This window comes from Bubalus kerabau, chromosome 14 (genome assembly GCF_029407905.1).
Source record: "Bubalus kerabau isolate K-KA32 ecotype Philippines breed swamp buffalo chromosome 14, PCC_UOA_SB_1v2, whole genome shotgun sequence".
Classification (NCBI taxonomy): Eukaryota; Metazoa; Chordata; class Mammalia; order Artiodactyla; family Bovidae; genus Bubalus; species Bubalus kerabau.
Window position 1 is genome coordinate 79,663,120 of NC_073637.1, and position 23,805 is coordinate 79,686,924.

At 43.2% G+C, this 23,805-nt stretch overlaps 1 protein-coding gene across 2 annotated transcripts in view; it reads right to left on the minus strand.

Moving 5' to 3' along the window:
* E2F5 (E2F transcription factor 5) overlaps positions 1–22,378 on the minus strand; it is a 27,664-nt gene extending 5,286 nt beyond the window's left edge. For both annotated transcript variants that reach the window (XM_055546747.1, XM_055546746.1), the window contains exons 1-4: positions 22,109–22,378; positions 2,912–3,021; positions 1,896–2,057; positions 599–642 (exon numbers count right to left, since the gene is read on the minus strand). In XM_055546747.1, coding sequence (XP_055402722.1) covers positions 599–642; positions 1,896–2,057; positions 2,912–3,021; positions 22,109–22,246 — 454 coding nt within the window. In that variant the 5' untranslated portion in view covers positions 22,247–22,378. The remainder of the gene's footprint in view (positions 1–598; positions 643–1,895; positions 2,058–2,911; positions 3,022–22,108) is intronic.
* Between the last annotated feature and the right edge of the window lie 1,427 nt (positions 22,379–23,805).

Below are 23,805 nucleotides of genomic sequence, written 5' to 3' on the forward strand. Positions count from 1 at the left end.
ATAAACGGCAGCCCACCAGGCTCCCCCATCCCTGGGATTCTCCAGGCAAGAACACTGGAGTGGGGTGCCATTTCCTTCTCCAATGCATGAAAGTAAGAAGTGAAAGTGAAGTCGTTCAGTCATGTCCGACTCTTAGCGACCCCATGGACTGCAGCCTAGCAGGCTCCTCCATCCATGGGATTTTCCAGGCAAGAGTACTGGAGTGGGGTGCCATTGCCTTCTCCGGCACATCTGCTACATATATTTTTATAAACAGTACCAATGAGAACCATGTTCTAGTTCAAGTTTAGTCATTGACTCTGTGATTCTCTGACTCTGAGACTGTTATTTTATCCTTCTCTGTCTTAGCTGCCTCTCCCACACAGAGTTTATACCTACCAAGGCAGGAAATGAAGTGAAACCTGGGAAAAGCAGTTGTCATGAGAACAGAAATGAAAGCAGCCTATCAACACATAGCACTATAGAGGGAGACCAAAAAATGTCCACAAATACAGAAAATAATGACTTGAGGTGACTGCATGGGGAATTTTAAATCACATTACACTAAATAAGTTGATCAAAGGAAGAACATAAGAAAAAATTTACTAACAGTACTTACCATTAAAACAATTACAGATGTCTTCATGAGTTACATAGGAAAATGTACTGTCAGAGAGTTAAGGAACAACATTTATATCAAGGCCTGGATATATAAATTAAGATAATAAATCTGAAGGCCAAAGTGACCAAATGCATGAAGGGACTGTCACATACGGTCAGATCAGAAAGAACACAAGTCTTTTGTCTGAAAAGGCAATCAAAGATCAGTAAGAGAAGTATCCATCCTTTGCTCTAAGAAGAAGCCACTCTGTATTTCTGTGTCATCTGAGGACTCTAGGGAGAGGGAAGGAAACACATTCCATGGAGACAGGAGCTTCTGGGGGAAGGACACTGATGGGGGAAGGATGCTGTCGGTGGGAGTGAAGAGTCAACTACAGAAGTCGCTGCATCGAGACTCTTCTTGGGTCATGGTTTGGGAAACTAGGCGTGCCCACGATCTTGGCAAGCAGTGCAGCAAAGTGCGTGATCAACTAGTTCAATGCTTTGTGGAATCTCGGGGCTCCACAAGGCACAGCTGAAGACCCCCATTATTATCAAACTGTTAAGGAGTTCTGATTCTAGAAAGGAAATAACAAATGACATCATGGACTTGTTCACAAAAGACAAGACACAGTGAAAAATTATATACACACTCAAAAGTTCATGAGAGGTAGTACAAGATAAATGTAGTTAAAATGTTCCATATGAGTATGGGTAAGTCACAAATCAACAGTCACATATCTGAAAGAACACAGTGGTCATAAGGAACACATGGAGTGTATCACTAATGCTTTTCCCCAAATATGGTAGATACACCAACCAGCCTTGGAACCCTACCCTCTACTAAAGTACTATCTTTGGGTTAATATTAGGCAGAATGTATCCTGGACTGATTGCAGGCCTGTGATATTTCATTTTCAAACCAAAATTAATTTTTTAAAAAACTGAAACACTGAATGATTTAGGTTCAGAACAATGGTTTAACAACGACTTCCACATTCGCAGACTCCCTGTAAGCACACGTTAGCTAGCGTAGTGTATCCTGTCAATGGGTAGACCACATATAGGGGAATCTGCAACAGACGCATCTGTTTGCTAATAGATGTACTATATGACTTGAAAAAGTAAATATTTTAAAATATTCATATAAATTATTAGAAGAATGTTATAAAATTAAAATGTTATAATCACTTGCAAAACTGAAGTCTCTAAAAACACTAGAATAAAGTAACTGATGTTCAGACTGAAAGAATATATAAATACATATTATATCTATGTATTTAAAGATTTAAAAGGATTTCTATTCAAAAGGATATCTATTATTAATGGAGTCGTCCATCACATTTTTGATGCTTTGCTGTAGCCACAACTTCTGCTGATCAAGTTCTCTTTCCTTCAGTTCTAGATCTTCAATTTCAGCTTTGAGATATCTTAATCTATCTATGACTTCTTTAGTATTACAGCCAGCACCTACACCTCTTAAAAACATATGAAAATTAATATCCCCAGTATTAGACCCAGGTTAACATCACTTAATTTTTATAGTAAAAACTGTAAAACTCACCAAATATATTTAAAACAAAAATCTTTACACTCTTCTAAAATCATTAACCATTAAAATCTTGAGAAAACTTAAACACCATACCATTGTCTAAACAAACACCCAAATTACAAAATTCTCAGTCTGTCCTAGCGTGCTCTTTGTCTCTAGAAGGTCAACTGGTGACTGAGGCACCAAAGAATGCCGGAGTTGAATGGTCACACTGGTAGTCTCATTACGTGGACTCGGATGCGGGTAAAACAGATTACCATCTTTTAGTCTTTTGTTGGGATTTTTGGCTAAAATAAACTGAAAAGCGAAGGATAAGGGGGGCAAATTTGTGGAAAAGAACATGTTTGTCACAGTCAAACATACAACAGTTAACAAATGACAACATGCATTTCAACTAATCATTATTTACAAAGTACATATTCTTGTATGTATGAGACTTAGTTCCTGTTTTCAAGGAGTTTATATTAGGTGAGTACATAGAACACCCAGGCAAAGAAGGATTAATGATACAGAGCAGGATGCAGTGTGTACCAAGTGAGCAGCTGGAGGGAGAAGACTTGAACTGTGAGAGTGTAAATTAAACAGCGGAGTGAGCCAGGGGCCATCCTGTGTCACATAGGAGGGACACAGAAGCCCAGAGGTGTGGCGGGGACATGCGAGGGGTTGTGTGACCAGTGTAGATGGCTGGGACAGAGGACTCAGGAGACATACATAGCAGAAAGGTCAGCGTTCACAGAGCATTGAGAAGAAAAAGGTAGACTAGAGCGATTTGTAACTTACTTCCATTGTATACTGTTTTTTGACTTTTTTTCAATTAAGTCAATTCCTTCCAAGACATTGGTGATATCATAAATTCTTCTTTTCTGCCTCACAGCCAAAGTATCTGCAGCCTGTTTAAAAAGGCGGGGAGGTGAACAAAGAAATAAATTACAATTCATATTTTAAGGCCAAAAAGGCTTTGGTTATTAAGGTCACAGCATGAGAGCCCAGTCTTAAATTTGACCCGGTCAGTTGCTTGGGAACAATAGCAGGGTATGTGCAAAGCAACCATCAAACACTGAAAATACCAAAGAAATGATTTCATTTAAAAGCCAGCAGATGTTGGAATGGAGGAAAAAAAATGAAAAGGTCATGACACAAAGCCCACAAAAATAAAAGAACACAATGAGAATACTTCATATCACGTTATGGGCTAATCCTTTAGAGGCGCTGCTAATTGTCTGCCCTTGTCACTTCTTATCTTATTTCTCTGTTCAAGAACAGTCTTGTTTAAAGACAGCCTTAGTTACTTTTTTTTTTTAATTATATCTCAAGAGATTTTTAAACAATGAAGTCAAGATACTTAGTAGAAAATTCTAAATTATACACACATTGTATAATACCTTGAAATGCACAATCTGCATTTTCTAAATTCAATGAAAATAGAGGAATGAATCACGCCATCCCAAAACAAAGCATAAAACTGACAAGAAATAAAAACCTATTGCACAAGGTTGTGGTACTAGCAAATACAAAAGCTTGGTAGTTTCACTTACATTAGGTAAGACCAACAAAAATACTTCATGCTACCTACCATGTCATGAATGAATTGAGGAATGCTGTTATAGTTCCTCTCATTGGTTCTCACTCACATTTCTGACATTTGTTCCCCAACAGTATAAACAGAACCTCAGAGAAGAGGTTACCTGAAAGCTCTTTTTTCAGACTAGATTAGTCAAGACTATTTTGAACGTGGAGTCACATTTAAGATTCATGGTAGTAACAAAAAAATACATGTATGTCCTTACTGACAATATTCAGTACATTATCTACACGATTTAGTCTCAGATTAGTTACTGGCTACCCTAGGGCGTCACTAGCTGCTTCATTCTATATATATAAAGTTCCTCCTACAAAAACCAGGGAAGCATTTTTGTTTCCTTCCACAGGGAGCAAGTGTGACCAACAACGGCTCACTCCGCAGGCATCTGGAACCTCTAAGTGAGATCTGGTGGTTGTATCACCAGAAACACCAAGTGCCTGCTGCCAACCTCTGAGGTCTTCAGCAGGGATTTCGTGCCTCAGAGAGCGGACCAGAAGGGTGACTGGATGTGGAAGAGAAAGAAGGAAGCAGGGCCTGAGGCTGTTTGAATCCCCAGCTCTGACTACTTGGCTCATCTCTTCTGGAAGACAAGAAAACGAAGAGGACTCACCACAGTTTCACCCATACCCTCTTCACTGTACTCGGCGGTTCCCTCCCTGTCTCATCTACCAGCAGAGTTTCTGTTCTGAGTGTGAGGCTGTCTTTCTCAAGAGTAATCGTCTGCCGCAAAGCTAACTATAAGAATCTTAAGTTGTGAATTCATGTCTCATTTCCCTCTTGAGAAGTAGCCAGAGCACTCTCAGTTCTGCGTCATCCATAGCTACGGACTCATACACCAAAGCAACAGCTCACCAGGTATGAACCAGGTCACAGAGCTATTCTAGATCACTAGGCAAAGAGCCATGAGATCTCAAGTTTAGTTCAAAATTTGTAAAAAGTATCTCATTTACAGTTTATTTGTTGTTGTTCAGGCACTAAGTCGTGTCCAACTCTTTGTGACCCCGTGGACTGTACTCTGCCAGGCTCCTCTGTCCATGGGATTTCCCAGGCAAGAAGACTCGAGTAGGTTGCCATTTTCTTCTCCATTATTATTTATCACTGCTTAACAATTACAACTCTGGGAGTTGGTAATGGACAAGGAAGCCTGGCGGGCTGCAGTCCATGGGGTCGCAAGGAGTCGGACACGACTGACTGAACAATTACAAAATTGAATCCCTGATTCCCAAAACGAAGTATCATTTCTTAAAAATCTATTAAAGCATATAAACATACAAATGACCAAACTTAAAGAGGATCTCCAGGAGGCTTTTATCTTAGCAGCTGCATCAGCTGAAGTCTGGTTCTGGAGCTGGACATACCAGCTCCAGATGCAACCCAGCCCTGCCACTTCCTGTCTTCAACTGGCTTCAGGCTTTTTAAACCTCATTTCCTTTTCATAAAATGGGATAACATATGCTGAATTGTGGGGGCTATGCAGGATAATCTTAGGTAATTTATACTTAAATTATACTGTCCTCTAGGTAATTTATACTTAAATGTTGGTAACAGCCTCATCATCAAATACAGGTTGAAACAAGGGATCAAGGGTAAGAGTTGGCATGGATATGGACCTATCATATTCTTTATGTAGGGTTTTAAAAAGTTGCATTAAATTCTTAATTTTATTAAGTAATCCAAGACCTTTGTATTCATAAACCACGAACCACCACCACCTTCGTTCATTTCTTCAGTTCCCACGGGGTGCAGGCTTGTTCTGGGTCTTGAGGGTACAGTGGTGACAGAACACCCCTGCCTCAAGAGGGAGGCAGTGAGCAGTGTATCAATGTGAGTGTTCTCAGGAGGAGCGCATGTAGGCCGCTACTGTATTTGACAGACTTTTCAGAGAAGGGCTCCCTGATAAAGTGAGTCTGAACTGAAGACAGTGACCCCAGGAACACCTGGAAGAGGTGCGGGGGAGGACAGGTGGCATAGTGGGGGGAGGGCAGGAGGCGGGGCAAGGAGAGAGGAGGAGGGAGGGGAGAGACAGGGAGAGGGAGACAGAGATGACAAGGAAGAAAAGGCGGCAGGGGCCATGTCACCGGGTCTTCGTGCAGCCACTGTGAAGACCGGCTTTTCCCCCCGCTGAAACAAAGCCACTGGAAAGCTCTGAGCGCACGGGAACTTGACTCAACGTTTTAATAGGTTCTCTGGTGGAAGTAAGGAAACCAGTGAGAAGGCAGCGGTGACAATCCGTTCAAGAGATGGCCGTGGAGACTGAGAAATGGTGACATCCAGGATCTGTTTTGAAGGTACGGTAAGCAGGTGATACTGAGAAAGCAATCAACAGACTCTTCCCTTTTTGACGCGGGCAGCTGGAGACAGGAAGGCTGCAGGAGGGGCAGGTTTGGGGCCCTGGAAATCAGGAACTCTGCTCTGGCCGTTTTGACACCCCAGGGGAGAAATCAAGACCACTGGATAAGAGAAGTGTCTGGGTTAACGGAGAAGTCCCAGTGGAGGTACAGTATCAGGAGTCATCAGTGAGTAAGACATTTTAGGACACAGCCTGGCACCCGCTGGATTCGCCTAGGAGGTGAGCATAGACACGGAAGACGTCTGAGGACCAACCCTTGGGTTTGGCAGTGTTAAAAGATCCAGGGAATGAGGAGCAGGCTGCCACTGAAGTAAGGAAAGCAGGGAGAGTGGGGTCTTGAAAGCCAAGAGCCAAGAAACAGCAAGTGTGTTAAGGGCTGCTGGCAGGGCGAGCCAGTTCACGGAGCCTGCATCCCTGGATTTGACTATGGAGACATCGTGGTGACCTTGCAGCCAGTTTTGACAGCAGCAAAGCCTTCTTGGAGAGATTAAGACAGAGTAAAGGAAAGTTGGAGTGGACAGCTCTTCTGAGGACATTTATTGGGAAGAGGAACAGAAGGGGGCAGCAGCTGCAGGAAACTATGGGGCCTCCCCAGGGAGTTTCCACTTTCCTTCATCTCTCTTTCCTTTTAAAGAGGGAATGATTTCCACACGTGAGGATGCTGAGAGGAATGAGCTGGTCAAGGGGGGAGAGGGATAATTCGTGATGCAGGAGAGAGAAGGGACAGCCACCAAAGAGACAGTGGAAGGTGGGCAGTGGGGGACGTGACCAGACGAGCGGGGCAATCAGCCCTAGACAGTAAGAGGGACAGTGGAAGGTGGGCAGTGGGGGACGTGACCAGACGAGCGGGGCGATCAGCCCTAGACAGTAAGAGGGCACGCTACCAACCAGAGCTCTGCAGGAGCGCGCGTGTGCATGACGGTAAACATGGTGAGAGGTTACAGGGAGGTAGACGCGGTGAGAGGTTACACGACAGTAGACACCGTGAGAGGTTACACGACAGTAAATGAGGTGAGAGATTACACGACGGTAGATACGGTGAGAGGTTACACGACAGTAGATGACGTGATTACACGACAGTAGATAGGGGGAGAGGTCACATGGCGGTAGACACGGTGAGAGGTCACACAGTACATACAGTGAGAAGTTATATGACAGTGACATGTTGAGAGGTTACACTACAGTAGATACGGTGAGCCGTTACACGACGGTAGATATGGTGAGCGGTTATACGGCAATAGATATGGTTATACGATAGTAGATACGATGAGAGGTTGTAGGACGGAAGATAAGGTGAGAGGTTAGGCACCTCCTTCTGGGTGCTTTTCCTCCAGCAGAGAGAGGAGAGAAGTGGCTGAGAGAGGAGAAAGTGTGATCCTTGTCTAGGAGAGCCCAAGGTAAGCAAGCCTTGGAGCAGCAATGCTGGGCCCCACTAAGGCCCCGTTGGGCTCAGTGGTCCTGAATTTCAAGTGAGCCACTGGCATTACTGGGCATGTCCCCGAGGCCCTGCAGAATGCCGAGATGTTGACGAGGGGCAGGCAGAGAACAAAACAGGGGCGGCTTCATCCCATGCTGCCCTGTAGCACTGAATAAACGCCCATGTGTCAAACGCATCAAATTTACTTTGAAAGTTTACATTTACTATTGTAACACCTGACCGTAAGGGGAGCGTAAGCCATAAAGGAAGCATCTACTAGATGCTTGAGTTTTCAGAACAGACAGACAGACAGAACCCTTTGACACAGATTTCCCCTCCAAATATGAGATCTTTTTCTAAAAATCTCACCACCAGTGAACAAAGTGATATCCATAGTTGGAACAAAATAAGAGCTTGTGATGCTTTTAAAAGGTGGACAAGTCAAACAACCCAGAGAGCTGACAGAGATCACGAGTAAGTGCTAACAGGGCTTCAGGGACGTTCTGGCCCCGCCCCCTCACTTTAGCAGATAACTCCAGTAAGACCCCTGCTAACTCGGGTTGGAGAGATGGCTGCTAGCTTTATTTGGGTTAGGATTAGTTGCAGCTCATTTGCTCAAGGATGTTATCCCCATGGAGCCTGATGCTGTGTTCAAAAGGGCTGACATAAACACAGTAACTACGGAAACGTCCTGTCTTTCAGGTTCTCCATCTGCAAAGCAGAAACTTCACTCCTCCAGGACCACAACTGTTGACACACATGCACTCAATGTCTTAGCTACTGTGCTTCCGAGACTAACACTACAGCGAGGAGGTCCAGATCCAAAAAGCAAAACTGTGCAACAGAAACACTACAAAACATCAATTAGCTACACACACATGCACACAAACATGCACAAGTGACGGGATCCTGAAAATAAGGTAGGAGGACCTCAAGTGATGCGTCAAGATGGCTTATAAAATATTTTAATGAGAATTCTTTAAAAACCTGAGCAAATTCATTTTCAACATTCGATAATGTTATTTTGCTTTATCTCATGATAAGATTACTCATTTCAAACACTGTTAAAGATAATTGAGATGTAAAATGTTTGATTTCAACCCACAGTTAAGAACCATTTATAAGCCAGTAATGGGGTAATTGTGTAATAGGATGTTTCACAGATATTATCTAATTTAATGCTCACAACTGCTTTGTAAAGTAGGTATCATTCTCCCTGTTTTTTTAGGAAACAGATTCAGAAGGCTAATGAACAGTCAGATGAAATTTGGCATTAATTATACATTTATGAAACAAAATCATGGCAAAATATTTTCAAATGGGCTATCATTTTAAAAGACTTTAAACACATGTGGTGGACAGTCAAAAGTTCCCAAGCTATACAGATGCACTGAATAGCAATTCAAGTACCACTGATGGTTTCATTGAGAGTATAAAAATGGTCTGAAAAAGCCAAAAGATCTTCATTTCCATGTATTTATTTATTTATTTAAAAATTATGACCAGTAAAAAAAATTGTAAACATATTCAAGACTTTGAGACCATGGCTACCACCTTCTAGAATGAGGCTGAAAAAATGCAACAGTTCTGGAAAGTGAAATGTTATAAGAGACTGAAAAAAGAGAGATTACTGAAGGTGGGGGCAAAAAGGACAGAGTTCCTGGAGGAGGCTGCTTTTCTGCTTTCAAGGCATCTGTAGCTGTTAAATCAATAAGGAAATTAAACACCACAAAATAACTTACTTACTTTAAGGATACAAACCGCTCCCTCCAGAACCAGCACCAAGCATGCAAGTGTTTTCAATCAGTGACCTTTTCCTGAAGGAATCTCTACTTAAAACTCTGTGGTGCATTCACTACCCCAAACTAACTGCTACTGCATATGATATTTTCAAGTGCACAAGCTTTAACTTTGTCCTAATTCTTAAAATGTTTGAACAGACTCTGCATAAGCTTTTCAAAAGAAGCTTAATTGTACTGTTTTACGCAAGTCACCAAAGAGTTCTCAAAAGGAAAAAGAAGACAGTTGATAAAGTATCTATTTAAGTAGGAAAAGCCTGCTAAGACTCATTTCTAGAGACTGCTCGCCCGAGTCCCCAGCTGCATGCTTTGAAATTCTCATGTATGTTATGTTGTTAAACCAGGAACCAAACTAGGCAGCATCTGCTATTCTACCACCCGGCTCTCCATCTCCACATTTTTTATAACCCTGATGGTTAGTCATGTATGGATGTGACAGCTGGACTATAAAGAAAGCTGAGCGCCAAAGAATTGATGCTTTTGAACTGTGGTGTTGGAGAAGACTCTTGAGAGCCCCTTGGACTGCAAGGAGATCCAACCAGTCCATCCTAAAGAGATCAGTCCTGAATATTCATTGGAAGAACTGATGCCCAAGCTGAAACTCCAATACCTTGGCCACCTGACACGAAGAGCTGACTCATCTGAAAAGACCCTGATGCTGGGAAAGATTGAAGGCAGGAGGAGAGGGGAGGACAGAGGATGAGATGGTTGGATGGCATCACCAACTTGATGGACATGAGTTTGAGTAAGCTCCGGGAGTCGGTGATGGACAGGGAGGTCTGGCGTGCTGCAGTCCATGGGGTTGCAGAGTCGGACATGACTGAGTGACTGAACTAACGGTTAGAAGTTAGGAACCACAGAAGTGGCAAAGAAGTCAGGGCCATGGGCTAGGCTGTGAGATAGCAGTTAAGATGTTGAGATTAAATGAGTATATCCAAAACACTGAGCAGAGTGCCTTGCACAAGTATTACATCGTGTTAGTCATTATGACTATTATTGATTCAGTTTCTCACTTATAGTAAGAAAACACTCACCTTTGAAAAATGTATCATGGAATGTAAAGACCATCTTTATTTACCTGCAACTTTAACACTTCAGAACACAGTCAAGCACAATGAAGTAGAAGAAAGGGCTTCTGTAGAAGCAAAAATAGATGCAAAAAACTATATTTTACTACTCAAAAAGAGTTTGCTCATTTGGATCCTATTTATTCCTTTTCTATGATTCCTAATGGTGGGGCTATTTAATGTCAATGTGCACAAGAAAACTGGAAGTACCATCTAGGACACTGGTGAGGAACCACAACAACCATCAAAGGATGTGGCAGAGATTATAGGAAGGATAAAAACTCACAAAGCAGACGACGCTGAGGCCACTGGACACAGCAATAAGCCACCACACTTAGAAAAGCTTTGGGGTTATCACCTCAAAACCTAAGGTGATAATCCTTAGGTTATCACCTAAAGGATACAAAGAATAATATTCATCATGACTAATCTGAGTTACACTAAAACCAAGTGCAGTCTTTTCAGCTTTAAACTGCAGACAAGTAATGGATTTTGGAAATTTTTCAAACCAAAATGGTTAAATGTTCTTCTGTAAGAAATGTTATTAATAGACATAAACCCTTAGCTAATCAGAAAACTCCTGCTATGGACAAAAATCTTATTATCTAAAGGATAAACAATGGTTTCAGAATACCTGGACTTATCACATTCAAGGATACACTAGTCGGATTTTAAAATGAACCTAAAAATCTCAAAGGGATTACAGTGCATGTGCCCGATGGCTGAGTTACACTCCATTTCCATGTCAGTTTCCTTCGTAACTGTGACCGGCAGCCTATTCCGCAGACTGATTAACCCCCACCCCCAAATAACTGGGGATCTGTCTCTCACACACACACACACACACACACACACACACACACACATATGCATCAAAATATCAAAAATTTCCTTCACCAAAAACTTCTAAATGTCAAATCTACAGAAGAAATTAAAATGAAAAGATAAAGATTTGAGTATTTCAATAATTAAAACTCACATATAAGAAAGCATTAAAACCACAAATTAAAACAGACAAAAGACATATTTCACACCCCAAAATTAACAGCCTTAAAAAAGTTTTCAAACTTTTAAAGAGTCAACAAAAGAATAAAGAAATGCAAATTGAAACAATGAAAATACAGCTCTACACAAAGACTTGTACCTGAATAAAAGCCCAAATTTGGGAGCAGCAGGTGAATGGGTAAGCAAAGTGAAGTATAGCCACAAAACGAAATACCAATCAGGGACAGAAAGAAATGAACTACTAATATAGGTAACAAAAGGCGTGAGTCTCCAAAACGTCCTGCTGAGGGAAAGCAGCTCAAGCTGGAGCGCATTCTGTATGGGCACACTCCCATGAAGCTCTGAGTTTTAATCCATGGAAAAGAAAACGGAGCGATGGTCCTCAGTGGGATGTGGAGGACGGGGGGTGGCTGGGAGAAGGCAAAAGGGAGCTGTTTGGGGTGATGGCCATGCTCTACACCTGGCTGTGGTGGTGGTTACAGGAACAAGCCTGTGTCAGACTCACTGTATCGTACACTTAGAATGGGAGCAAAGAGTCAGACAGGACGGAGTGACTGAACTGAACAAATCACACCTTTATAGAGCTGACTAAAAAAAAAGAGATATTATTATTCATCACTTTTCAAATCTCCAGAATATGACAACATCAGAATACCCAGTTATCTACTTGGAAACAGCACTTATATGCGCCGGGTACTTTCAGTGTTTTAAACGTAGAACTCCCTTTAGCCGTTCGTATAACCACCACCATTGTCACCAACTTTGTAAACGCAGAAAGTTAACTCAGTAACTTGCCCAAGGCCACTGAACATGGTAAATAAAGTCAGGGTGTAGGCTTCCCTGGTGGCTCAGACGGTAAAGAATGTGCCTGCAGTGCAGGAGACCTGTGTTTGATCCCTGGGTCGGGAAGGTCCCCTGGAGGAGGGCATGGCAACCCACTCCAGTATTCTTGCCTGGAGAATCCCCAGGGACAGAGGAGCCTGGTGGGCTGACCTTTTAGCCAGTAGGCTGTTCCTGATGTGGTGAGGGTTCCTGGTCATGATTTTATGCTTCTAGTAGACTAAGTATCATTTTTTTTGTAAAGCAGTTTGGCAACAGCCATCAAAGTTTTTTGCATTTTTAATATCCTTTGATCTAGTCATTGTTTAGATTATCAGCAGCAGAAATCATTCAAAATGTCTAAATGCCAAAAATGTTTCCTGGACATCTGTTGCTAAATCCAACGGATACTACAAAGTCTTGTATCCTTCGAAGCACTTGACTCTGGTTCCCTCTTTCCTCAAACACTGTTCCCTGGCCTTGCTGCCACCAGTTCACAGGTTTATTTCCTACTCGGTCTCGGGCTGTTTCCAAGTCTCCTTTTTCTCTGCTGCTCCTGGGCTGTTTCACAGAATTCCACTTAGTCCTCTGTCCACTCTAAACCTCATGAACCAATCATTTCCAAATCAAACTGGTAACCCTGGTCTCTTCTTGGGCTCCAGATTCATAAATACCACAGGCTGCTAAATATCCACTCAAGGATGGCCTGCAGGCATCTCACACATATCTAGAACTGAACCTCCCTTTCCTTCAAATTCCTTTTCTCTTTTTGTAACGTCTAAGTGAAAATGCCCACCATCCACTCAGATGACCACGCCATTACTTGGCAATCCTTTGCCTAGACTCAGTATCCAAGTTCTGTCCCTCCTACAACTAAATATTTCTTCACTTCTTTATATTTCCACTGCCTCTAGAGCTGACTCATTTGAAAAGACCCTGATGTTGGGAAAGACTGAAGGCATGGGGAGAAGGGGATAACAGAGGATGAGATGGTTGGATGGCATCACCGACTCAATGGACATGAGTTTGGACAAATTCCAGGAGTTGGTGATGGACAGGGAGGCCTGGCGTGCTGAGGTTCAGGGGGTCGCAAAGAGTCGGACACGACTGAGCAACTGAATTTAACTGAACTACCTTAGTTCAGGCCTATAATCATACCTAAATGACAAGCACATTCTCTAAATTCAATAGTCATTTGATTTATAGCTTCTTAAATGTACCATCTCTTTCTCTAGCCTCTGGCACTTGCTACCCTGCTGGGAATGCCTTTTCATCTAAGTCAAATTTGATCACATCCATTCTATTTGTTGGAAGCTGATGACAATGCCAAAGAATGCTCAAACTACCGCACAACTGCACTCATCTCACACGCTAGTCAAGTAATGCTCAAAATTCTCCAAGCCAGGCTTCAGCAATACGTGAACCGTGAACTTCCTGATGTTCAAGCTGGTTTTAGAAAAGGCAGAGGAACCAGAGATCAAATTGCCAATATCCGCTGGATCATGGAAAAAGCAAGAGTTTCAGAAAAACATCTATTTCTGCTTTATTGACTATGCCAAAGCCTTTGACTGTGTGGATCACAATAAACTGTGGAAAATTCTGAAAGAGATGGGAATACCAGACCACCTGATCTGCCTCTTGAGAAATCTGTATGCAGGTCAGGAAGCAACAGTTAGAACTGGACATGGAACAACTGACTGGTTCCAAATAGGAAAAGGAGTTCATCAAGGCTGTATACTGTCACCCTGTTTATTTAACTTCTATGCAGAGTACATCATGAGAAACGCTGACTGGAAGAAACACAAGCTGGAATCAAGACTGCCGGGAGAAATATCAATAACCTCAGATATGCAGATGACACCACCCTTATGGCAGAAAGTGAAGAGGAACTCAAAAGCCTCTTGATGAAAGTGAAAGTGGAGAGTGAAAAAGTTGGCTTACAGCTCAACATTCAGAAAAAGAAGATCATGGCATCCGGTCCCATCACTTCATGGGAAATAGATGGGGAAACAGTGGAAACAGTGCCAGACTTTATTTTTTTGGGCTCCAAAATCACTGCAGATGGTGACTGCAGCCATGAAATTAAAAGACACTTACTCCTTGGAAGGAAACTTATGACCAACCTAGATAGCATATTCAAAAGTAGAGACATTACTTTGCCAACAAAGGTTCATCTAGTCAAGGCTATGGTTTTTCCTGTGGTCATGTATGGATGTTAGAGTTGGACTGGGAAGAAAGCTGAGTGCCAAAGAATTGATGCTTTTGAAATGTGGTGTTGGAGAAGACTCTTGAGAGTCCCTTGGACTGCACGGAGGTCCAACCAGTCCATCCTAAAGGACTTCAGTCCTGGGTGTTCATTGGAAGGACTGATCCTAAAGCTGAAACTCCAGTACTTTGGCCACCTCATGCTAAGAGTTGACTCACTGGAAAAGACTCTGATGCTGGGAGGGATTGGGGGCAGGAGGAGAAGGGGATGACAGAGGATGAAATGGCTGGATGGCATCACCAACTTGACGGACATGAATTTGAGTAAACTCCAGGAGTTGGTGATGGACAGGGAGGCCTGGCCTGCTGCAATTCATGGGGTCACAGAGTCGGATACGACTGAGCAAATGAACTGAACTGAACTGAAAATTAGCATCTTAACCCTTTTTCAAGTGTACAGTTTAGTAGTTTTAAGTACCTTCACACTGCTGTGCAACCAGTTCTCCAGAGTTCTTCTCACATTGCACAACTGAAACTCTACACCCACAGTACTAGTTTGCTAGGGCTGCATAATAAAAATACCACAGAATTTTGTCACAGTCCCGGAGGCTTGAAGTCCAAGATCAAGGCGTGGGCAGGCTTGATTTCTTCTGACGTCTCTCTCCTTGGCTTGCAGATATTGTACCTCGCCGCGTCCTCACCCGAGCTTCCCTGTGTCTGGGCATCCCTGGTGCCCGCGGGTCCAGACTGCTTCTCACAGGGACACCAGTCAGATTGGCTTCACTCACTCTAATGGCCTCATTTTAACAGAATCATCTCTTTGAAGGCCCTGTCTCCAAATACAATCACATTCTAATGTACCTGGGGTGAAGACTTATATAGAGATTTTGAGGGAGCACAACTGAGCCCTAAAACACCCACGAAGCAACAACTTCCCATTCTCCCCTCCCCTAGCAACAACAACTCTGGTTTCTGTCTCTATGAACTTGACTACTCCGATCACTTCATGTAAGTGGAATCATACAGCATTTGTCTTTTTGTGACTATCTAAGGTATTAAAAGAAAGTTATGACCAACCTAGATAGCATATTTTTTAAAAAGCAGAGACATTACTTTGCCAACAAAGGTCCGTCTGGTCAAGGCTATGGTTTTTCCAGTGGTCATGTATGGATGTGAGAGTTGAACTGTGAAGAAAGCTGAGTGCTGATGAATTGATGCTTTTGAACTGTGGTGTTGGAGAATACTCTTGCTAGGCCACTGGACTACAAGGAGATCCAACCAGTCCATCCTAAAGGAGATCAGTCCTGGGTGTTCTTTGGAAGGACTGATGCTGAAGCTGAAACTTCAGTATTTTGGCCACCTCATGCGAAGAGTTGACTCACTGGAAAAGACTCTGATGCTGGGAGGTACTGGGGGCTGGAGGAGAAGAGGGTGACAAAGGATGAAATGGCTGGATGGCATCACTGCCTCAATGGACATGAGTTTGCGTGAACTCTGGAAGTTGGTGATGGACAGGGAGGCCTGGCGTGCTGTGATTCATGGGGTCACAAAGAGTCAGACACGACTGAGCGACTGAACTGAACTGAAGGTATTAAAGGTTCATCTCTGCATGTGTCAGAAATTCCTTCCTTTTTAAGGTCGCATAACCTTCCATTATACATATATAATATCACATTTTGCTTATCTAATTCATTTGTGGATGGGTTGTGTCCACTTTTTCGCTATTGTGAATTATGCTGTATGAACATAGTATACAGGTATATGTTCAAGACACTGTTTTCAATTATTTCAGGTATACACTCACAAGTGAAATTGTCCTGTGAAGATTTAAGCACATACTAAAGTTCTGGCTGTTCCACCTAAATCTCTCTCCCTAGGATAATCCTTGCTTTATTCTGTAACATCACGTCTTTGCTCAATGTCACAAACTAAGGCCTTAGATTAAATTATGTATTTCTTGCAGGATGTGTATTAATCAGCTAATCATAAATGGGTGTGAGTCAAGGACCTGTGAGATAAGAAATATCATAAATATTTTATCATATGAATCCAGGTATCATTCACGCAATTGATAACTTAACAATTACAATAAAAAAGATAAGCAATCGAGCATACTTTAAAAAGTTGAATATAGCATCAAAATAGCAAATATGAAAACCTAGTTATAATAGGAATTTTTACAACAACATATAACTAACCACAACAGTCATAACTATTCTAACTTACTTAAATTCTTAGTTAGAAAAATAGGACTCGTTTAGGGAGAATGGCATTGAAACATATAAAATATCATGTATGAAATGAGTTGCCAGTCCAGGTTCGATGCATGATACTGGATGCTAGGGGCTGGTGCACTGGGACGACCCAGAGGGATGGAATGGGGAGGGAGGAGGGAGGAGGGTTCAGGATGGGGAACACATGTATACCTGTGGCGGATTCATTTTGATATTTGGCAAAACTAATACAGTTATGTAAAGTTTAAAAATAAAATAAAATTTAAAAAAAAAAACAAAAAAACAAAAAAATAATAATTAAAAAAAAAGAAAAATAGGACTAGTTTAATTTATGAAGTATTATGGAATTTGCCACCAATATCCTCATTTTCAATGCAGGAGATTAATACTTTCTCTTCTATCATGAGTTGAAGTATAGTAAAGTAATGCTCAAAATTCTCCAAGCCAGGCTTCAGCAATATGTGAACCGTGAACTCCTGATGTTCAAGCTGGTTTTAGAAAAGGCAGAGGAACCAGAGATCAAATTGCCAACATCTGCTGGATCATGGAAAAAGCCAGAGAGTTCCAGAAAAACATCTATTTCTGCTTTATTGACTATGCCAAAGCCTTTGACTGTGTGGATCACAATAAACTGTGGAAAATTCTGAAAGAGATGGGAATACCAGACCACCTGATCTATCTCTTGAGAAATCTGTATGCAGGTCAGGAAGCAACAGTTAGAACTGGACATGGAACAACAGACTGGTTCCAAATAGGAAAAGGAGTTCATCAAAGCTGTACACTGTCACCCTGTTTATTTAACTTCTATGCAGAGTACATCATGAGAAACGCTGGACTGGAAGAAACACAAGCTGGAATCAAGATTGCCGGGAGAAATATCAATAACCTCAGATATGCAGATGACACCACCCTTATGACAGAAAGTGAAGAGGAACTCAAAAGTCTCTTGATGAAAGTGAAAGTGGAGAGTGAAAAAGTTGGCTTACAGCTCAACATTCAGAAAAAGAAGATCATGGCATCTGGTCCCATCACTTCATGGGAAATAGATGGGGAAACAGTGGAAACAGTGCCAGACTTTATTTTTTTGGGCTCCAAAATCACTGCAGATGGTGACTGCAGCCATGAAATTAAAAGACGCTTACTCCTTGGAAGGAAAGTTATGACCAACCTAGATAGCATATTCAAAAGCAGAGACATTACTTTGCCAACAAAGGTTCATCTAGTCAAGGCTATGGTTTTTCCTATGGTCATGTATGGATGTGAGAGTTGGACTGTGAAGAAGGCTGAGCACCGAAGAATTGATGCTTTTGAAATGTGGTGTTGGAGAAGACTCTTGAGAGTCCCTTGGACTGCAAGGAGATCCAACCAGTCCATTCTGAAGGAGATCAGCCCTGGGATTTCTTTGGAAGGAATGATGCTAAAGCTGAAACTCCAGTACTTTGGCCACCTCATGCGAAGAGCTGACTCATTGGAAAAGATTCTGATGCTGGGAGGGATTGGGGGCAGGAGGAGAAGGGGACGACAGAGGATGAGACAGCTGGATGGCGATGGACGTGAGTCTGAGTAAACTCCAGGAGTTGGTGATGTACAGGGAGGCCTGGCGTGCTGTGATTCATGGAGTCACAAAGAGTTGGTCACAACTGAGCGACTGATCTGATCTGATTTTTCTTTCAAGAAAGATTCCATGCCCTTACAGAGATGAAAAACTTAAATAAGAAATTAACTTTTTTAAGAGTACTGAAAGGCAGTATAGCCCAGAAAATAAGAAAAAATTGTCTAGTTTCAAGTCACAGCTGTCACTTTCTACTGTGTGACATTAGGCAAGTTACTTAACCTACCAGCTTTCTCATCTGTGAATTGGGGATGATTAGCCCAAAGTTCTCGGAGAAGGCAATGGCAACCCACTCCAGTACTCTTGCCTAGAAAATCCCATGGACGGAGGAGCCTGGTAGGCTGCAGTCCATGGGGTCGCTAGGAGTCGGACACGACTGAGCGACTTCACTTTCACACACTGGAGAAGGAAATGGCAACGCACTCCAGTGTTCTTGCCTGGAGAATCCCAGGGACGGCGGAGCCTGGTAGGCTGCCATCTATGGAGCTGCACAGAGTCGGACACGACTGAAACAACTTTGCAGCAGCAGCAGCCAAATTTCTAAAGTTAGGAGCATAACATTAGTTAGCATATGTAAAATGCCTGGCATGTACTAAGCTTGCAATAAATGCCAACTACTAACAGCATAAATTGACAAACCACATAAATGGAGAGGACCATGACATAACTTGTCATCTCACTGGAATAAACAGTAACTACCCCACTCCCACTGTTGTAAATGAGGCTATATGGTGGGGGTGTAGGAGGAACATATTGAATAAAAACATCTTAAACTACTTCAAAAGTGTTTCCATTCCTTCCTTATGGTTAAATTATACTAGAATAGCTTTATTAGAATGTGTGTGCTTTGTTAAGCTATGTCCTCAATTAGTTCAATTAGTTAAATTACTAAGAAGAAAGTTATCACTAAGATACAGCATTATGTTATTCTTCAGTAGTATATGTCCTAAGTTAGGGAAAAAATAGCATCTACGTGGTGTGGATATTTTATGGATATCTAAGGCTATGGGTTTTCCTGTGGTCATGTATGGATGTGAGAGTTGGACTGTGAAGAAAGCTGAGTGCTGAAGAATTGATGCCTTTGAACTGTGGTGTTGGAGAAGACTCTTGAGAGTCCCTTGGACTGCAAGGAGATCCAACCAGTCCATTATAAAGGAGATCAGCCCTAGGATTTCTTTGGAAGGAATGATGCTAAAGCTGAAACTCCAGTACTTTGGCCACCTTATGCGAAGAGTTGACTCATTGGAAAAGACTCTGATGCTGGGAGGGATTGGGGGCAGGAGGAGAAGGGGACGGCAGAGGATGAGATGGCTGGATGGCATCACTGACTCGATGCACGTGAGTCTGAGTGAACTCCAGGAGTTGGTGATGGACAGGGAGGCCTGGCGGGCTGGGATTCATGGGGTCACAAAGAGTCGGACACGATTGAGTGACTGAACTGAACTGAACTCAAGACACTTGGATGTGATGGTTAAATACACATCCAAGTAAAAAATAATATTTTTTATATTCATGATACTCACAGAAATCTTTCATTAATTGCTCTTAAAAAATATCAAGTGTATAAGGTTGAAATAAACCACCCCCAAGTAAGAATGTAAGAAATACACTACTCCCAAGTAAGAATATAAGAGAAAATGATTTTATAATTAATTTCAAATTAGAGAAACTTATCAGAGTTAATTCATCTTCAACATGTATCATCAAAAGTCATTATGATCTTTTACAATGGTGCACAGTAAGAAACATCATTGGAAAGATTTCAGTATAAGATTTTTATAATATAAGATTTTACACATATATAAGCAAATGCAAATAAATGAAATTTACAAACATATTCATATATATGTAAAAAAGAATACTGTTTTTTCAAACTGCTCTCTACAAGTAAAAAGTCATTAATATAATGAGACCTACTGTTACTGCAGAAACCTTTGAACTTTTAGGAAAGTTTCAGGATGAATGAAACAAAGTTGTTATGAAATATTAAAACTCCACTTCCCGCTCACTGCCTTTTTCATTTCTGGACAGCAAAATCTGACCACAGATGAAACAGGAAGAACACAAAAGAATTGAGGGAAAAGTAAGGGCAAACTTCCATCCTATTCCAAGGCAAGTTGTAGAAGCCCTCAGAGTCAGCCCTTAGAGCTCAGTTTCATCTGGAAAACCCCAAATTTTCCTGATTCTGTACTGAAGTCACAGGATACAAGTGAATTTCTAGATTCTGAATAGCAGTTTGCAAGCTGTGTTGTGTAACATCCCTGGCTTTCACTGATGACTTCATAACTTACTGTGACATTCTTTAAGCAGAATCCAATTTAGTTCATAACTATTATATATGCTGTAAACCACTTTTAGGGAGGAAGAGAGGTATGGAGGAAAGAGCTGGGGGCAGGGGACAGGGAAAAAAAGGACTAGAATTTACAAAAGGTGTAGGAAAATTCTAGGAATAACATTTCCAGAAAAAAAGACTAGAAATCACTTTCAAAAATGCAAAATTTGTGCATCACGCCTTGTTTGTATAAAAGTAGAACAATTCAAATAACTCAACAATCACTTACTGAACACCTATTATACCCAAGAGATGGAGAGGACATTCCAAGACACACCTCACCTCCTGGGGTAACCTGAGAGGAGGGCTCCTAGCAGGGGCCATCAAGTTGGCCTCTTTTTTTGAGTTTCAGGTAAGGGAAAACTAGAAGACCCTCTCTGCTCAGACGCTGCAGCCTACTTTCAGCACAGCCTTGATAACTGCAGCCTTCAAGGGAGGTAGGGTTGTCCCAGCACTCCCTTAGGGGCTAGGACCAATCCCCCGTGTCAGACCAGATTCAGGGGTAATGCCTAGGAAAGGCCTGCGATGCTTACTGACTCGTTAAATTTTCATTTGTTCTTAAAGCTTTAGTTCTTAAACTGGGTGTGCTGGCTGAATTTTAATACAAATGATCACATTCTCTTGCTCCTCAGCGCTGTGGAATCCTTCCAAATCCGGCCTGGAACGGTTAAGTCACTTTGTTTAACAGAACAGCTTTTGATGCATGTTGTTGTTTGAAAATTCTGAAACTGTAGTAACAGACCAAGCACAAGGTCTCAGGAAACCCAGAGAGTTTACGCGGCACTTCCACCTCTTTTGGTGAAAGTTATAAAACGTGTGATGGCAAGTCTCACTTTTATACATGTGTATCAGATACCAAATTAAGTCGCAAATCAAACATGCCTTAGTAATCAGGGTTATGAAAAGAAGTGTAAGAGCAAGAGGTGTTTTTATTTACTATTATTAAGAGGAGGACTGAAGAGTTCAAACTTCGTTTTTGTTTCATCCAGAAGAGGTGGCAAACTTGGGTTTTGTTTGCTTGCTTAGTCATCAGGATTGTGAAAAGTGTAAAAGAGGAGTTTTTATTTGCTATTATTATTTTAAGAGGAGTACTGAAGAGTTGACTTTTTTGTTTCATCCAGAAGAGGTGGCAAACACCGGTTTTGCTTGCTTGCTTCAGATACCAAATTAACTCACAAATCAAACATCCCTCTTGGTCACCAGGATTGTGACAAGAAGTGTAAGAGGGAGAGGTGCTTTTATTTACTATTCTTATTTTAAGAGGAGGACTGAAGAGTTCACGTTTTGTTTGTTTCATCCAGAAGAGGTGGCAAACTCGGGTTTTGCCTGCTTGCGTTTTCAACAACCTACGGACGCCCTCACAGGAATCGCCTACAATAGCCGCCAGTCCGCACCAGCGGAGAACCCCAGGGCGCCCGGCCCAGGCCCCGCGCGCTGAGGTGAACGCCACGCGGGCGCCGCGGCTCTTTGTCGGCGGCGCGGCCCCTGCTCACGCCCCGCGCCCCTCACCCCGCGGCCCGCCCTTCCTCCTCCTGAGACCGCGGCCCGCGCTCACCGCCTTGAGGTCCAGCACGCCGTCCTTGGCCTCCTGCAGCAGAGACACGAACTTGGCGGTGAGCAGCCCCAGGCTCTTTTCGTGCCGGCTACTGCCGGCCCCGGGCGGCGCGCAGCTCGCGGGCTCGGCCGCCGCCATCGCGTCCCCGCGCTCCGCCACCTGCCGGGCCGGACCCGGGGCGGCCGCGGCCGTCGCCGCCCGCCAAGGGCGGGACGAGGGGTCGCCGGCTCCCGGCAGCTACAGGTGCGCGGCGCCCACCCACCTGAGGCCTCCGCCCCTCCCCTCCCCTCCCCAAGCCCGGGGCCGTGATGAGGGGGCCGCGACCGGGGGCGGGGTGCAAGCGCGAGCCGGCGCGCCGGGGGCGGGGCCCGCCTTTAAATGGCCGGAAGTGACGCACGGCCCGCTGCGCTTCGCTGAAGGCGGGGCGAGACGATAGGGGGCGGGGCGATAGGGGACAAGGCGGGAGGCTGGGCGGGGCGAGAAGGGTGGGCGGGGCAAGAAGGGGCGGGGCGGGAGGTTGATTCCGCCTGGGCAAAGGGGCTTCAGTTCAGTTCAGTTCAGTTCAGTGGCTCAGTCGTGTCCGACTCTTTGCGACCCCATGGACTGCAGCACGCCAGGCCTCCCTGTCCATCACAAACTCCCGCAGTTTACTCAAACTCATGTCCATTGAGTCGGTGATGCCATCCAACCATCGCATCCTCTGTCGTCCCCTTCTCCCGCCCTCAATCTTTCCCAGCATCAGGGTCTTATTTGCATCAAGTGGCCAAAGTATTGGAGTTTCAGCTTCAGCATCAGTCCTTCCAATGAACACCCAGGACTGATCTCATTTAGGATGGACTGGTTGGATCTCCTTGCAGTCCACAGGACTCTCAAGAGTCTTCTCCAGCACCACAGTTCAAAAGCATCAATTCTTCCACGCTCAGCTTTCTTTATAGTCCAACTTTCTGTTTAGCATCAGTGATTTCCAATACCCTGTCTTCCAGGTTGCTGATCCATTCCTCTGTATTATTTAGTCTACTGTTGATTTCTTCTAGTGTATTTTTCATTTCAGTTATTATATTCATCTTTGGTTGTTATCTGTATTTTCTAACTCTGCTGTTAAATACTTATAGTTCTGCACTAAAGAATTCCATTCTTTACCAAGTTCTTTGATCATCTTTAAAACTTATTCATCCTGAATTCTTTCCAGGTAGATTGCCTATCTCCACTTCTTTTTCTGGAGTTTTATCTTGTTCCTTCATTTGGAACATGTTCCTCTGTCACTTTATTTTGCCTGACTAGATGTTTTATTTCTGTGTATTTGGTAGGTTGCTTATATTTCCCAGCAGTAGCTTCTTGTAGGAGACACAGCTATGAGTCCCAGCAGTCTTCTCCCCTCTTGTCACAAGAGGTAAATGCTCTAGGGGTAACTCGATGTGGGCTGCTAGGGTCCTTCTGTTATGGCAGGCTGACTACTGTGAGCAGTCTGGTAGGCTTGGTCAGTCCCTGGTCCAGCTGGTGGCCGGGCCCTGCTTTGTGTGGAGGCTGCTGACGATTGGTTGTTGAGACCAGGTCATGAGGTGGCTGGGTGCAGAAGCTCAGAGGACTAATACTCACTCACCAGTGCAGTGGGCTGGGTCAGGTTCCAAGAAATCCCAGGGTTGGTTCTTGCCCACTGGTGGGTGAACTTGGGGCTAGTGCTAACCTTTTCATAGACA